Here is an 18181-nt window from a genome sequence, read left to right on the forward strand (position 1 = left end):
TCAAATCAAATGGTGTAGTACTTTTTTTTTCTTTAGTAGAGTGTTTGTGATAATTAAAGTGCTCTGTAATTTTTGATAGTATATATTGTTTTAGCGTGAGAAAAAAATGGACTCTTCTCCACAATCCATTGTCAACTTTCACCCTTGCTGAACTGTCTACAATGACTTAGTTGAATCGATGTTAACTAAACGTTTGTAATCCTCTATTTCGATTATTTGCCCATCGACCCACCTTTTAAATTTAAAGTTTTTAATCCGATTATATCTAAGCAGTTTTTTTAGCCTATTGTCTGGAAGCATATGCCCTTGGATCAATAGGCCTTATGAGAGAAGTATGCTGACTGCAATGCTAAGGAGAATGAGAGTGATGATGTAATTGAGCGATCGTAAAAAAATGCAGGGCATTCTGGGATTTTGTTATTATTATCAAGTCCGTAATGTCAATCACACTTCCATGGAGGACACGAACAGAGAGAATAAGATGGTCAGTCTGGTGAATAATTTAGGTGATCATTTCATCTAATTAGGTTTATTAAAAACGGAGAGGTGCACATGTCTTTATAAATGATCGGATATTGAAATAGAATAGAGAAAGAGAATAAAAGAGAAAAAAAAAATGATGAAAACTGGTGTCCTACGTTACACAGTACGTCAATGATCTTTTATCGATGGCAGGGACGGGCAATAGCAGATCGAACACTATCCTTTGTGTTATAAATGATCATTTTAGTTAAGGCTAAATACAATAATAATAGCAATCGTCACTTGTCTTCGGATCTGAACTGTGTCATTAAAAATAAGATGCATCGAATAATTTAAAAAAAGGGGCAACCTTGTAAGTACCATTAGTGAGAGGTTTGGGATTTTCACGCCTTTTGTTTTTACGATTGTTTTTGTGGATCGAGCACGTATGATAACAGACAGAAGTGTAGAGTTAATGGGCATTAACTGGAAGTCGTGCCCTTCATTACTGTCTTAATTTCCGTACAAGATTAATCATCGTAAACAAACATTGGGTATTATCAAAATGTCTTTGTTTTCTCTTTTTTATTGTTTTGTTTATCCGGTTGACTTTGTACTTTAGTTTGAGTTTAAATTTCAATGTTTAATCAGATTAACTGTAAGTCATGGACTTTGTTCATTATTTTAAAAAACCTCTTTTTTTTAAATTTTATAGAAAGCTTTATTTACAAAGATTTTATAAAACGATTATTAATTACATGCCTTTTTAACATCTTCAATTCGTTTTGAATAAATTAATCATGAAAAAACAAGGCTCCAAAGCGCTTCGCATTGTATTGTGACTTTTGATAGATCAATTCGATTAAAATAACAAATGAAAAACCTATCAGATTATTTGTTGAATATAACGTGTTTGAAGAGACTAAAAAAAAACAAGAGTTAACAACTCTACCTTGTGTATACCACAAACATTTATTATTTGAATATAGCTTGTTACCTATTTATTCTGTACTGCAAACATAATACCTTAGGTAATTTTTGTGTATAAATAAAAATAGGCCTACTCAAATTATGGTCTTTGTATTGTGAAAAAAATGAAACATATTGTACGATCTGTAAATTAATACTTATTGCGTGTTTAGAACACTTTAGCCTATCTTAAACACTACCTACAACTTGTTGTGGGATAACAGTTCCAAACAAAACCTCACTGACATTTAAAATAAGCATTCCGAATTTCAACCGCTATTTTTTTACAGTCACACAAAATATTTGTTCATCTTTTACACCTTCTTTACATATTCGTTTCTTTTTCTTTGCCAGACTATCTTCCTGTCTTGGACTCTAATGAAAATGAGTTAGAAGAAACAGTGACAAAAAAATTCGTTCATTTTCTTTCTTTACACAAATAAAACGGTGATTTTTGTTTTCCAGATCTAGAAAACTAAATAATCATTTGACTTCTAATTTCATATATAACATTATACAAATTAAAGCCAATAGGCCTAAAGGCTTAAGCCGAGCAAGCACCGGCGTGTCATTGGCCGACGCGATTCTATGGTGAACGCAACGCACGACGAGCGCGCAACTTACTTGTTACTTATTCCACTAGCCGTCATCATTTTGAAGACACTTGGCTGTCATTGACCATGAGAATGGTTGACATATACACAGCCAAGCCATTGATATACACAAAATTAATAAAATAACAACATAAACAGGGCATACATATCATAAAAATGTAAGCAATATTATTATGTTCAACAATAATTTAATACAATTTTTGGTAAATAATAATGAACATATACAATTTCTTTTCAGTAGTTGTTATTAATCAATAAAAGTGAAGCAGTCATGGGTTGGTAGAGTGGACGACAAAGGATAAAAGAGCAACAGTTGATGCGTTTATTTGAGAGGTACTTATTCGAATGAATAGGCATGGAGTATTTGAATGAGATTGCGCGATACTAGTCAATCAAAAAAGAAGTACAGTATGCAAAATGTGTCATTTCCAACAGAATTGCAAAGATAAAATACCGGTCGTAATTATTTCTTCTGACATTCATGGGAGAGAACCGCGTATTTATAAATTGAAAGAATATATTTCAATGATTGATGAGAAATGCAAAATGATGTTATTTAACTGAATCATGTTCGCTTCTAAAATTTATTGCTTTCAATACCATTCGTTTCATTAAAAATTGTATAAATACAATATATCATGACAAAACGTAATAAATGCAATCTCGAGGGAACGAGAATAATTACGAACAATGAAAATCCCTATCTCACCATAATCACTGAGTTAAATTCCAAAATGTATAAAAGCTGATTCCGAAAACGTCTTTAAATTACAATTTTGTCATTTTGATTCTATGAATAGTGACAGTGTTTGAATCGTTTGCAAAGTCCAACGCCGCTACGACGCATTTGATTGGCTGGTTAGTTATGTTAACTAAGTCTTATGTTACAGATTATGGGAGCTTGGCACAACAGGGTCTCACTGCACCAACGCGTTATGTGACATCTTGAGTTGGATTCTTTCCAAATAAGAAAGCCTACCGGTAGGCCTACCTACCGTGCATCACCATTTTATAGTATATGCACAACCTTAAATGCTCAATGACATCCCTAAAACAATGAGTTCAAAGGCAAGTACTAACTGCCGATACCAAGATATCACGAATCCGTCCATTCTCTCCACCATTGTTGTGTAATTAAGTTGTCGGTAAATTCCCCTTCTGGTGATAGCAGAGTTGAATTGGATAGTTATTGGACCTAATTTATAGCAACTCTAGGCCTACGATAGTAATTACTCTTCACCGCAATGAGAGGCGTCAATGAACTTTCTTTCGATTTTGTTTTAATGAAGCCACCACCTCTTAAAATGCACATACAATTCTATATAATAAACAGTACTTCCTCTTCTAAAAAAACTATTGAAGAAAAAACGCTTCTAGTGGCGAAACCAATTGGATGCAACAGTAGTGACTAATTTGGGATTGATATGGAGACAACTAAAAGAAAATTTCTACTTTTTAGTGAATTGAACTTGGGACAAATAATAGTTGACAGCAGAAATTCAATTTTTGCCAGGAGATAACCATTTAAAATTTGCCAAACCAACGATGCGCTCTACACATTGCACGAAGCGGTCCCTTTGGGTTATACATTTAAACTCATTTATATATTTACTCATTCTGCTATATAATGGTAAAAAATTGTAACTGAAATAAACAATTATATTCGTATAATGAAGTTATCAATTTTGTGAAACAATTTCATGTATTCTACGTCTTCGAACTAGTCCTTTAAAAGGTAATGGAAGCGCTCAATGTACCGACATTTTCTTTAATTAACTCACTAATCAGTCTTAACCAAAATCTTATTAACAGAGAAGCAATAAAAGTGATAGGCCGACTCAAAGGAGCTGATAGCTACATGACTATGGTGATGACGAAATTATAGGCCTACCTGAGAAAAATAAGAAAGCCTTTTGTCGGTTGCCGAGAGGTATTTTATCTCAAGTTAATAAAGAAAATAGCTTTTCCTATTTAAATATCGAGTTTACACCTTGTTTGAAAGAAACTTACTCGAATTAATAGGATTGAAGACACTGATACACAGAAAAAGATCACCAAAAGAAGATCAAAGCATTCCGGCCTTGCTTGACAAAACATCGTTTTCGCTAATCTGAGGATCTTTAGACAGAGGTTTAAATCGCTTGAAATGGCCCGCTGAATATCTTTTAACTGTTTCTCTTGTATTTAAACCTAACCCAAAGAAATACTAATTATTTAACGAATGAAGCTATTTAGTCGGTAAAATTAAAAGATGTGTGTTCGCCTATATAAGAATATACTTAAACGGACAGAATAAATATGCATTCGGGTGTAAACGCTGGAAATGTCATTATATGATAATATCCAAAGTAGTCGATCTTCAGAAGAAAATCGTCCAGTTTTGTGCTACAGTTATGTGGTGCAATAGTGTTATACTAAATCAAAAAGCAACATTATGGCTACCAACTAGGCCTATTTTTAATATATAATCCGTACAGTTGGTTTGTATATGTGTGGGTAGCGGTGGAGAGGAGTGAAGCGCCTATAAATATAAAAAAATAATATCACCATTCAAAAAATAACCTCCACAATTATATTACTAATGGAGTGGAGTAATGACACTATAGCTCCTCAACGTAACCAATTATAATTAGTTAAAGCATATACTATGTATTCTGTATACATACACACATTTAGGCCTACTGCATTCTGTCTATTTTTAAACACACACATACGCACACACACATACACACACCCATATAACACACACACACACACACATACACGTATATCACATCTAGATGTGTATAAGAGACAGATGTTAACTAAGTCTTATGTTACAGATTATGGGAGCTTGGCACAACAGGGTCTCACTGCACCAACGCGTTATGTGACATCTTGAGTTGGATTCTTTCCAAATAAGAAAGCCTACCGGTAGGCCTACCTACCGTGCATCACCATTTTATAGTATATGCACAACCTTAAATGCTCAATGACATCCCTAAAACAATGAGTTCAAAGGCAAGTACTATACTGCCGATACCAAGATATCACGAATCCGTCCATTCTCTCCACCATTGTCGTGTAATTAAGTTGTCGGTAAATTCCCCTTCTAGTGATAGCAGAGTTGAATTGGATAGTTATTGGACCTAATTTATAGCATGTCTCTTATACACATCTAGATGTGTATAAGAGACAGTTTTTAGCCTATTGTCTGGAAGCATATGCCCTTGGATCAATAGGCCTTATGAGAGAAGTATGCTGACTGCAATGCTAAGGAGAATGAGAGTGATGATGTAATTGAGCGATCGTAAAAAAATGCAGGGCATTCTGGGATTTTGTTATTATTATCAAGTCCGTAATGTCAATCACACTTCCATGGAGGACACGAACAGAGAGAATAAGATGGTCAGTCTGGTGAATAATTTAGGTGATCATTTCATCTAATTAGGTTTATTAAAAACGGAGAGGTGCACATGTCTTTATAAATGATCGGATATTGAAATAGCCTTGGCGAGACTGGGGGGGGGGGTGGGGTAAGCTAGCCTATTTTGCTGGATGGTACGCGATGCGAATCCAAAAAAGTTGTATTATTTGTGTATTTTCTACTTTTTAGTCATAAATGGTTGTGAAAAAAAAGTTTTCCTACCCATTGTTTTGGACATACCCAAAACGTGGTCAACACAATTTTCTTTTGAGCCTGGTTAGGAATTATACTGTATGTTTGTGTATCGTTTCATTGGCACATAAGGATAACAGGTGGTTTCAACTGAGTTTTTTACAGGTTAAACAAAAATAAAGAAATAAAATAAAAAATTAGTTACTTTTTATTTGTAAGTCTAAATCATTCAAGGGACTTAAATGTTGATTCTGTACAAAAACAAAATGTTGGCAAACTATTCAAAATCAATAAAAATAAGGACACTTTAGTCTCTTATTCGTTATACATTAACACTAGAACTGCTAGTCAGTCATATAAGCAATTTTCATGCAATGTATTCAAATAAACCAAAACCCAATACCGCATGTCCCAGGACATTTAAATGACATTTAAAAGTTTATGGTATGCTAATCTAATAGTAACTCTTATGCCCTTCTCTAATCAAAGTACTGTAAGCAAAGTCTGTTGGGCAATCTTATTGACTTATCATTCGTCCATCGTGCGTACATCATTTTTTTATTATATTGTATTATTATTCTTAATACTGGTGCGAGCCTGTTTTTTAAAATAATAAATTAAAATTAAAATATTATTTTTTTTTCAAATGGATACAACAATATTTTAAAAAAAATTATAACAAGAATATAGTATTTATTTTTGGGCCAATTTGACGTGGGCCCGAGTTGACTCGAGGCTGAGTTAACCTGTCCAAACTAATGTCACATTTAATTTAATTGGTCCTAGGAACACTCAACTCATGGAGATGGCATGTAGGACCGACATGATTTAATAATTCTTCATCCCAATATAGCATTACGCAAATTAAAAGACAAAATACGAAAGTAACATTTTCTCCTTTTACGATCACAAGACATCTTATCTTATAAAAACTGTCGGCAAAGAATAAAGAAGGGACCTAATCGCTCAGCAGTGTCTGAAACTCAGTGAGTTATTCAATAATTTTAGGCCTACAGGTAATTACGTCTAATAGACAACAAAAGCGTCGTCTAGTAGTTGAAGAGTGGAGGAGAGTAATACTGATCATGTTGACGGATTACTGATATAAACGCGTTCCGTCAATAGAATGCTGGTAAACATCAAAAACAAGATAATAGATACACCGTTAAGTGAGTCCCATTTGTAACAAAACCCGGTGAAATTAATCGTGCAAAGGTATTCTATTTTGCTCATCAACCTATCTACGATTTAATTAAGTGGCTGGTTTTATTTAATTCAATTGAATATTTGATCGTGTTAACTCGTTTTCCCAATTAATAAAACAATTGACAAAACATTCACAGGTGTAGTGGAAGCGGCGATAGTCTTGATCTGTTTTCTGTGTTACCTATGCGGTGTGAGAAAAATACAGTTGCCTGTATTGACAAGAAAGATTTTTGAATCCAGGATTAGTCGATGGCTAGCATGAAATGCATTTGATTTAGGCGTTACCGGCAAATCAAATCCAGTATTATTAATATTTGATATGTAAGACTATGCAATGCCACGGTGACCTGTGGTTATTTGCAATGTATATTTTTTATCTTGGTAAATCAGATTGAGTTATAGATATTTACACTCCACAATTTAAACGAAGATACAATCAGTGTCGACTTCGTGTAATACGACATGTTGTGGAAACGATAAGAGAACCTTTTAATACGCTAAAATGCAATGTTAATACACCATATATTAGGCAACTATCATAACCTCTATCAACAAAAAAACAACTTGTTTTGACGGTGGTATTGTTCCTCCACCCCAGGTGAGCTCAGGTTAAGGCTTCGAAAAAAAATGGAAAGAAAACAATCAGTTAACAGGATCAAACGAAGTTAATCAGACAAGAATCATTATTTCGGACGACCGGCTACAAACTTTAGGCATTTGCAATGCTTGCCGTACCAACATCGAGCATTGTGTGCTCGGACGCCTATATATATTTCTAGCGGAACTGAAAACTATCAAAGTCTCTTGTGTTTCACTCATCTAGAAAATCACCATTCCTCGAACCTTTTCTTCCTCATTGTATGCAATTAGCTCCCAGTTTTGACTTTAAAAATGTTTTTTATTTCTTGGTATGCATCGCTTAGAGCGATTTTTTCGCCTTGTGTTAGAAAGTTAATAGGCAGGGAGTTTTAATACGCGTGTTGTTTTTGTAATACTATGAATCAATGTAGAAAAAAACAGAACTTTTTCACGCCTTATTTGAGCGAACCTAAGGCTTTAATAATAATATGTGGGTTGATATTAGTTCCGCATTTAAATTACTTGATATGCTTTAATGAACAAGCAGAACCAGTAACCCGGGGCTTCTTGCCAATTATGGATAATTAAAAACCTAAATTACTTTCGACTGTATTCATGTTGAATCGATGATATTAAGCCATTAGCGGTAATTATAGACACTTAAGATTTGAACGATTAGTAAATTACAATTATATCATAATCGATGTTTTTGGAGACTTGAATCGTATGCGCACACAATTAGGGCATCAAAAAGGCGAATGGTCCAACAAAAAATCATAGGAATACTAGGCCTTTTACAGATGACAAGAAATCACTATAAATACACATTGTTATAGGCCCTAAATACTGTAACATTAAATAACTAATTATACGTTTACTTTATACATTGCTTTTTGTCGATAAATCATGCATTCATTCATTCATTTCATTCAATTAGTATTTATTATGACAATGAAAACTATTTTCTTAAAATGTTAGGCATAAATAAAATGTTAAATATTAGGCATAAATCTTGGTTTGTTCCATAATCAATGAAGTAAGTCTTTAGTTGGTGTAATGGGTCTCATCATATCTTTTAGATCTTATAAAACTGTACACATGTAAACTTTTAAATTGTAGGCCTACTATATAAGAGCACAGTTCACAGGCACTGTGCGCGACATTTTAAATTATGAAACAATTTTTTTGCGTTTATTTACACTGTTGTGCTTTACGAACGAACAAGGCATTTGCACAATTCATCGGCTAGCCAATTGTCAAGATCTTAATTTATCCTGGGTCAACCTACTATTATTTCTTGCACTTTTACCTCATATCTCGGTCTATGATGTGCAAAATTGGAAAATATTAGCGGCTAGGGAATTTTCATCAAACCCATTAGCAGTTAGCACGACCTAATTGCTACACATTTTGTAAAACAATTTTCTAAACAAAAACAGTGCGGTATACGTCTAGTCCCGGTTCGTCGAATGCACGTAGCTTTTATAATTTTTTAGTCCACATTCACTTTCATGCCTGCTGACGCACCAGAGGTGTTGTGCACTTATTTGGCTGTGATAATTTAATTTACGGTAAGTTTATACGCGTTTACAGGCTGTAGAGGCTACACCATATTACGCAACGTGTACTGTAGACTTATCCGAAGTAGCGTTTCTTGCGTCTAAATTGTTCTACTGTGCACAAACTTTGTACCTCTATTGGACTGACGTTTGTAATGCTATGCGATGTGACGCATTACGTAGACATTACGTTTATATGCGTTCATAGAGTATGCAGCTTAAAAACAAAAGAAGTTTAAGACCAAATTCTTCAATTGTGTCAATAGCACAAATTACATATTTTCTGAGTGGCTAATATAAATCAAATTAGAAATATACAACGTAATTAATTGCAATATTAGGTCTATGTATATACCGCAGAATTTAGTGTATAAATGTCATTATCAGACGAATAATATTCATTTTACCTTCGTAAAATTCTGTATCGCCGTCTATTAAGTATGGACACATGTATTTAAACTCTATACGCAGCTAATTCTTCGTTGTATTATTAAAAAAGGCGACAACGCGGAACGGTAAACTATTATACCATTTGCGCATGATCATTGCGCGTCAAGATGATGATAATTCAAAAGCAAACTAATTTTGACCTATTAACGTTACAAGATATAAATTGAATAATGGATAAACGAAAGCAAGACGACGTATTCTGTTATCCTACTTGTGATCTTCACAAGAGGTGTTACCAACAAACGTCAAACACAGATATGATTATCTAACGACAAACTATCTCATTACAGCATTACATTAGTTCATTAATCATAACCGGAGGTGTAAATTTGAGCAAGATTTTCCGAAGCCAGTCTAAATGATGTAAACTCGAAGAAAAATGAGTGAACGAATCCGGGATCAAGTCAAGCTCGATGTAAGCGGTTCGCAGTTCAAACATGCACAGCTATATGTTCAAAATATTACTGATATACTCAATTTACAATTAATCAATTTAATCTAATATTATCGATCAGTTTTGAAAAACGGAATGCAATATCTTCACTAAAAATTCACCTTCTTAGGTACACTTTTGTTTTTATAAGAAACAGTAGAATTTTGCCCAGGTTCAGTGTACACACTTTTTCAAACATAGAAAATTATTATTGGACAGCAGTATATTACTGTACTGTATTATAAAGGGTATTATACACACCTGCAAAACAAATACAGATAAGATTTGTTAGTTTATAAATAAAAACCTTATTTGACATTTTACCTTTACCTCAATTTTTTTCTTATTTTGTTCTAAATTTTTAAGCAATTTAAACCTCAGGTACTGGTACTGGTACTTGTAGCCGTCTAATTTGAGACATTCGGCAACCATTGGCATTATGGTGGCGTTAAAAGACTGCATATTATGATGAGAGACCCGTGCGCACAAACAAACAAATATGGAAAACTGAATGCTTTATTTACAAAATTTTCTATTTAATATTTATAGGTGAAACTTTCTTTGATAAATTAGCTTTTATTAAGTTGACTTTCATCTATGACGCGTTGAAGAATACGTCAGTGTTCTTATAAAATGTGTTCTATAATAAAATTGTACTGTACATAATATATTAATACTGTACCGGATCGAAACAAGCAGTGTACAGTTTATACATATCGACAGTTGGCGGTGAAGATGTAGGCCTACTGCCGTTTGAAAGTAATTTTATTCATGCATTGTTTTGGATATACAATCAGGAGTTTATAGCCAACTTTGAAAATAGGGCAAACCATTTCCAAGACAAGATACAGTAGATATGCGCCTATAAGATAAATCTAGTTAGGCCTATTGTTATTTTCAGAACATTTTGTTCTTACTAATAATTCATCTGTCCGGTTGTAAGTCATTGACTGGACTGAAGTCAGAGTATTCACATTTTTTAATAAATTGCAAATGATTCATACATTATTATTATTATTATTATTATTATTATTATTATTATTATTATTGTATTAATAATTCTGATAATATTATTGTCATAATAATGATGATGATAATTGTCATAATGATGTAATAATAATAATAATAATAATAATAATAATAATTATTATTATTATTATTAATATTCCACAAAAAATAACAATAAATAAGGACAATTTTAAAATTATATTAATTCAACATTAGTGCATAATAATTGGGAAGACTGTAAGAAAAAGCAGCTTTCAACTATCATAAAATACGGTAACTAATAATTTATATAATTTTATGGTTCAAATTGGATACCGACAAAATACAATTTGTTGGCATCATATCGTCGATATAACTTCGATAAAATAAATTAATGAGCCATATATAAAGCCACTTAAGTACTTTGGAAAATTAGTTTTTGACAGATGTTTTATTGCACACCCTAGAACTGTTTAAAAACGGTTTAACTAGTTCTTAATTCGTCCCCATAAAATAATTTGCGTGATTGTTAACAAAACTATAGTCTGTTTTATTGTAATTAATGGAGGATATGAAATTTATCTGTCTTCTTAGACGATCGTAATTCATTTTATGAACTATATGATTCACTAAGCAATAGTTAACTTCATATTAGAAAGAATACAAAAATTGCTCAAACGTGGTCTTCATTGATAATCGTGTGAATTATTTCGCGGTACGGATGAAACCAACGCGCGTGTTCACGCGATTGTTTATTTGTTTGTTCATAACTGCCACGAGACGGAGACAAAAGCGCCTTTGTTATGAAGAAGCATCTGATATAATTTCATTGCAATTGCCACTTCGCCTCTATCATTTGTCAATTTGTTCAGTTTATTGAATTTTAAGCCCTTTGTCAACAGAAGAATCATGTTCTTGATCAAAGATCATCGAAGCGGAAACAGTCAATCAACGACCAATCAACGGCGTTGTAAGCTCATTAAGCGTGTACTGCCACATCCCATTCGCTCGAAGCCCGAATACCACGTGCATTGAATTACTCAAACTTACGTGGATTTGACCAATTGCATAGCCACTACATTCTGTAGCTTTAACAATGCTTCATGATCCACTGGTCTAACTCTAAAAGACCGTGCACCACTCGTCAGCGTAACACAACGTGTAAATCGATTGTTGTGAAACCACTTGTTCTCTTCTTAATTCAAATGAACCAGGCCAGCTACTGTAAGCTCAAGTTTTTAGTGTAAGCACCCGCAGGCTGTCGCAACTTTCAAAATATCTTAGGTAAGCTTGGAAAAAAAACCCCCTTTTATGTCATTTCCCACTAACACTGTAAAGTATCCAGATTAAAGGTACATCTATTTCATTTCTCATGAATTACTTCAATAAAACAAGTTATAAAGTAATAATGTAGTCATTAAGCTTATTTTGTTTTATAACAAGAGCAAGTTAAATATGGTTAAAAACTAGTTTGACAAAATTTTTTCCGATTTCTTCTGTTCTCTATAGGTGTTTTTTATAAGCGTAAATTATGATTACATTTTCGTAAATAATACACTTGTTCTTGTGAGTCATAAGAATTGACACCTAGCTTTAATCCAAGTAATGAAGCAAAACGGTTCCATTATTGATATCATCTTTTTTTAATTCACAGCGCTTGCAGGCGAACCGACACCGGAGAACATCAGCATCGAGTCGCGGTCCATGAGGACCTTCACGCCGCCTTCATCAACCACTTGAGGACACACATAACCAATTGTATTTTAAAGCTATACTTCTTACAGAAAACAACGAGATGAAACCATTGATATCAGACAGCCCAAGAAATGGGGTTGAGGACGTAGGTGAGAGAGATCAGAACATGAACGTACAAATACCAGAGGACAATGTTCAAATTGACGTTGAAAAATGTTCGCATCATACAAAATCTACAATTATTGAACAAAATCCTGAAAACAGGATGCAACCGAGTCCAGAACCACAGAAACCAACACAAGTCTCCTCATTCCTTATCAAAGATATTTTGGGAGATGTTCAAAGGAAACATGAGGCAAATAGGGACATATTAGTATCAACAAACTCTTCATTTGTGAAACACTGTAAAGACATTGAAAATGAGGAAGAGAAATTACATGTAAGATGTAATAAAAGAAGATATTCAGATATGGAAGACGAAGACGATGAGGATGAGGAGAGTGGTGATGAGGAATCAGACTCAGGTAGGCTAGAATTTAAATTATTTCTCCTGGAATAATGGTATATAGGCTTATTAAAAAAACAATAACTGTAAAAGTTAATAAAATAATGGTAATCGTTGTATTCATCTTAGGCCTAGAATTCGAGAATATATTGAAAGATCGAATGTACTATCGATACGGTATGTATACTCATTTTAGGCCTATGCTGTTGTAGCTAGGCCCAGGTTTATTTAGACTATGAATGTATCCAAATTTATAGTAACATGATAGTTTATCAATCGAATTTAACATACATTAAATATGCATCTAGATTAAAAATTTTGAACTGTTTATTAGGTTTCTACGAAAGGATTATAATTCCGCTTTGTAAGAGATTTACGGCAATATTCAATTGAGTTAAATAAACAAAAACACATGTACCATAACATAAGGTTCAGGTGTTGGCCTATCAATTATATAAACAGCATTGTTAATAGTTGAAAACGAAATGTTCATAAAATTATTAGTTGTGTGGTAATTAGCATTAGGCGAGATTCCGTGGTACTATTTAATGATATTTCATTAATTAAAATGCTACAGCTGCTCAAATTGTGTGTGTTAATTTAACATATCTGTGATTTTATTATACCTATTTACTCTATTAATTTTTTTCAAGGTAAAGTAATTCATATTGCGAAATACAATAGGCCTATTCGTTAATGTCATCATATGTCTGTATAATATTTTAATGCATGTAAAATTTACCGGAAGCAACGGAGGCAAGACTTAATACGAAGTGCTCCGGGTAACACGGCTGCAAAAACACTTGCACTTAATCTTCAAAAGGTTGTTTATTATTTTAACTTCAAAAGAAAAAATCATAAAGACATTGTTCATATTTAAGTTTTATGAATAATAGTACTTAAATTTATACACCAACCTAATTAGAATAATTGTAAATACTTAAAGTTAATATTTAGATTCAGAAAAGATGTTGGAAAACGGGCTTTCTTTAATTTTAGAAACAAATCCTTTTATTTTAAAGCAATCTTACAGATACACAAAGCGATTTACTGTAAAATACACTATAGTTCTAACTATAACAATTGACAAGCTAGGATATTAAGTTTTCAAAAACTTTTATTTTAGCAAAGGACAATGAGATATCCTCGAGCGATGGTACACCATCGAAATCTAAGAAACCACGCAAAGCTAGGACTGCGTTTACAGATCATCAACTCAACACACTTGAACGCAGCTTTGAGCGACAGAAGTACCTGTCGGTACAAGACAGAATGGAACTCGCAGCAAGCTTAGGCCTCACCGATACTCAAGTCAAGACATGGTATCAAAATAGAAGGTAATATTTTATTTTCAAACTATCATTGCTATGTGTATCTCTTTGTATAATATTAGTTTAATATTTATTTGGAAATTTAAATTCTGATAAACTCAAGTAATATTTAATCGATTTTTGTAAGCCGACATTATGCTTAGAATGATAAGATTTAATTTAAGTTCGGATACTGTATTCTAGCAATTTTTTATGTAGGCTTATCAGTCAATTTTCACTTTAAGCTGTATAAGATCACCTAGTTTAATACATTGACTATTGTTAAGAAACTAAACAGCATTATTAAGAAAGGAAGGAAGTTAATATGGATTGTTATATAACAATGAATTCGTTAAAATATTCCGATCAACCAGTCAGGGTACTATATCTTAACATAAATACAATGCATCTATTGTATAATACATAGTATTATCTATACATTGAAAAATAATAACAATAAACTCTTCACATAAAATTACATCTAATCGCATTATGTACAATTACGAAATTTTATTTTGTTTACACACACCCACAGCCCCCCCCCACAAACACACACACACACACACATATATACATATATACACTTAAAAACAACACAACAGATCGTATCTTCATCATAGGCAAAGCCTATATTTAATCCAGTATATTATGGCCTTAACGGCCACAACAAGACATGTTTTGGCAGTCTACTACCATCGTCAATTATCGTATTGCACGCAGGCAATCGTTAGTATAGGGACTGTCTCTTATACACATCTAGATGTGTATAAGAGACAGTATACATATACATACATATATATACATATATATACATATATATATACATATATATACATACATACATATATATATACACACACACATATATATATATATATATATACATATATACATATACACTTATACATATATACATATGCATGCAGCAAGCAATACATGCAGCAAGTGCTACTAAAATCATTATAGATAACATTTAAAGATATTTATTTATTAATAATTCGTCACAATACATTTAAATATATATTGTCTAGGGGCGTGACTAGAGGTGGCATAGGCTAAGATTCAACATATCAAGTGGTCATGTCCAAAACTCTGCCCAATAACAATACATAGACAAAAAAAATAAAAAAAGAGATAAATAGGTGTGTTGTAGAATAGTACACGTCATGATTAATAATAAGAATTTACTAATGAAAATAACGATAATGATGATGATGATAATAATAATAATAATAATAATAATAATAATAATAATAATAATAATATATACATAAATAATGTATTATTTTATCCAAAATTAAATAAATTATATTGTTATCATTACTATTATTAATATTATATCCTTATTAATAATATTCTTAATATTATAATTTTTTATAATAATGTTAATAAATTAGTAATAAGTATTTTTATTTCTATTGTTATTAGTATTATCATGACCCTAATTGTTAGTGTTATTATAAATACTGATAATTATTATTTCAATATTTTTACTTTTGCTGTTATTATCCTTATATTTAATTTTTATGTTTATCATTATTATTATTATATTATTACTATAGATTATTATTTATTACAGTAGTCGATGCGACTATGGATTAAACTATGTTACAATGTGCATAAAACGAAACAAATAATTATTAGCTAATTACATTAGTGAAACTATTTTATATTATATTCTCTGTAAATTATTTAAGGATAAGTCGATTGAATATAAACATGAATAGATTATTCATAAGTCATATACATACATTTTAATAACATTTTCTCCAGGAAATCTTTGTAATCTGTTAATTTAAATGTGATATTTACACGAAAATTAATTATGACAAATATAATAATAAAAAATATTATTATAATCATCATTATCTTTAACGATGGTACCGGTTCTATTTTTAACTAATAGGCTACTGTGTTTCTGTTTAATATAATCGTTGCAGTTTGTCTTAAAGTAGTCGTATCTTAAAACACTAATCAGAATGCATAGCGATAAATGTGTTGTTTTTCTTGTAAAATGGTCAAAAAGACATTCCCAGGTACGGGATATCTAATGCAAATAATGAACATAGGTTATCTTAGTTTACACCGGTAATTCTATATTTCGTAAACTGTTTCATTTCTACACATAGCATTGGTCTACTCAAATTTGAACAGTATCGAAAGAGTTTATTTCGAATATAGTTACGTCAAAACCCCGCAAGAATGTACAAAATGTATTCCCCAGTGATTGTAGGCATATTAATTGTAATACAGTCCTATAGAAACGAATAATACTGCCTTGGGTAAAACAAATTGCGATCGTTTCCGATTTTAAACCTTGTAGGGTCACTTAAGTGTGCTTGTATGATCGACGACAGTTTACTGCGCACAACAAAATATCGACATATTTTGATAGGTCCCGGACCAATTAAGTGTTGTTTTCTATGTATTTGCTTAGTTTGAAGTTTGAAGTTTAGTGTATTTATCAGTTTATTATACTTAATGTTTCCAATAGGTCCCACGAGACATGTATCTCGTATAATATGTGTGAAAAACGATACCCGTGAACTTTTTAGTCCTAGAGATTTATATAAACTATCGGTAAAGCCTGATACAAAAGCCCGCAAAACGCACCTTTGACTTAGGAAAATGTTTCTTTTATGTCTGATTTTCCCCGAAGCAACTATCAGTAATCACAGGTGTGTTTGGTTTTGTAAATAACGCCGGCTTCGGCTTGTATGTTTTGAGAGAAGTGATAGGCCTCATAGTGATATAACACACCGTTCAATAAAACAGGGCGTACGCATACATAACATGGATATTAGTTCTGTATAATTTTTTTCCTCTGTAAGAAAGCAACTTATATTGGGTCACTTAGGAGTACACTGTCGATCAAGTTTATCGACGTACGCATTACGGAAGATAAATAATGAGGTGTTAAAAGGAAGAATAATAATGCCACAGATTGTGTCATGAATGAATGATGATTTATAACGAATCTCCGGAATATCTTGTAGCATGCGGGTTAAAATGAAATTGAATTCAAAATCTTATATTCATCTAGCCTAGGCCTAATAGAATAGTGAATCAAACACATATTTCTAGACCTATCAACACATAAAAAATGAAGTAATGTGTTGCTTTTTAAGGATTAAGGATATCGTTAACACTGTGATAGAGGTAGTCCTACTGGTATCTATAATTAGCAGTAGGTTTTCTTTCGTGGAAAAAATATCAGGCAGCCATTATACATTTAGTTTTGTATTAAAATATAGCATCTGTACTAGGGATGACATGTCAGGAAGTCTCAAACCAGCCACTACCTCCATCTTCATTTTAAAGCGGACCTACACGTAGGCCTACCTGACTATAAAAATGTGTAAAAAACACTACCTAGTTTCAATGCTACCAGGTCAAATGATGGGATAAAGCATTCAGTTGTCTGATTTCGTTTCGGTTGTTTGTCAGCTTCTGTTGTCACTCTTCTTTCTAAAGTCGAATTAAAATATTAAATGTTCACTTATTTATTCTTTCAGGACAAAATGGAAAAGACAGACGCAAGTTGGTCTAGAATTGTTGGCGGAGGCGGGAAACTACTCGTCAATGCACCGTCTCTTCGCACCCCCGTTTTACTATCACCCAACGCAGGGAATCATATCAAACATGGACGGGTTGTATAGTATCCATCACGGTCAGCGTCCCGTATTCCCGCGAGTGTTTCTACACGGCCTTCAGCAACATGTCAACCATTTGCCACTCGCCCCGAAAGCAATTCATCCACACTCACACTAAGTCATATTAGTTAAGGTCGTTTTTTTTTTTTTTTTTTTTTTTT

At 32.6% G+C, this 18181-nt stretch overlaps 1 protein-coding gene across 1 annotated transcript; it reads left to right on the top strand.

The window, feature by feature from the left end:
- Positions 1-11929: 11929 nt before the first annotated feature.
- Positions 11930-18175, top strand: LOC117102808 (barH-like 2 homeobox protein). The gene is made up of 4 exons (XM_033243226.1): positions 11930-12141; positions 12512-13076; positions 14184-14394; positions 17883-18175. Exons 2-4 carry the CDS (start codon positions 12653-12655, stop codon positions 18136-18138), a joined length of 891 nt encoding a protein of 296 aa, XP_033099117.1. The 5' UTR covers positions 11930-12141; positions 12512-12652; the 3' UTR covers positions 18139-18175.
- Positions 18176-18181: the final 6 nt, after the last annotated feature.

The sequence above is a fragment of the Anneissia japonica genome, unplaced genomic scaffold (assembly GCF_011630105.1).
Source record: "Anneissia japonica isolate Jap-2015-1 unplaced genomic scaffold, ASM1163010v1 scaffold32248_len650992_cov182, whole genome shotgun sequence".
Taxonomy (NCBI): domain Eukaryota; kingdom Metazoa; phylum Echinodermata; class Crinoidea; order Comatulida; family Comatulidae; genus Anneissia; species Anneissia japonica.

Coding starts and splice junctions, on each gene's coding strand:
- LOC117102808 (XM_033243226.1), top strand. CDS start 12,653: ATGAAACCATTGATATCAGACAGCCCAAGAAATGGGGTTGAGGACGTA. Junction 13,077..14,183: donor TGATGAGGAATCAGACTCAG/GTAGGCTAGAAT, acceptor CTTTTATTTTAG/CAAAGGACAATGAGATATCC. Junction 14,395..17,882: donor ACATGGTATCAAAATAGAAG/GTAATATTTTAT, acceptor TTATTCTTTCAG/GACAAAATGGAAAAGACAGA.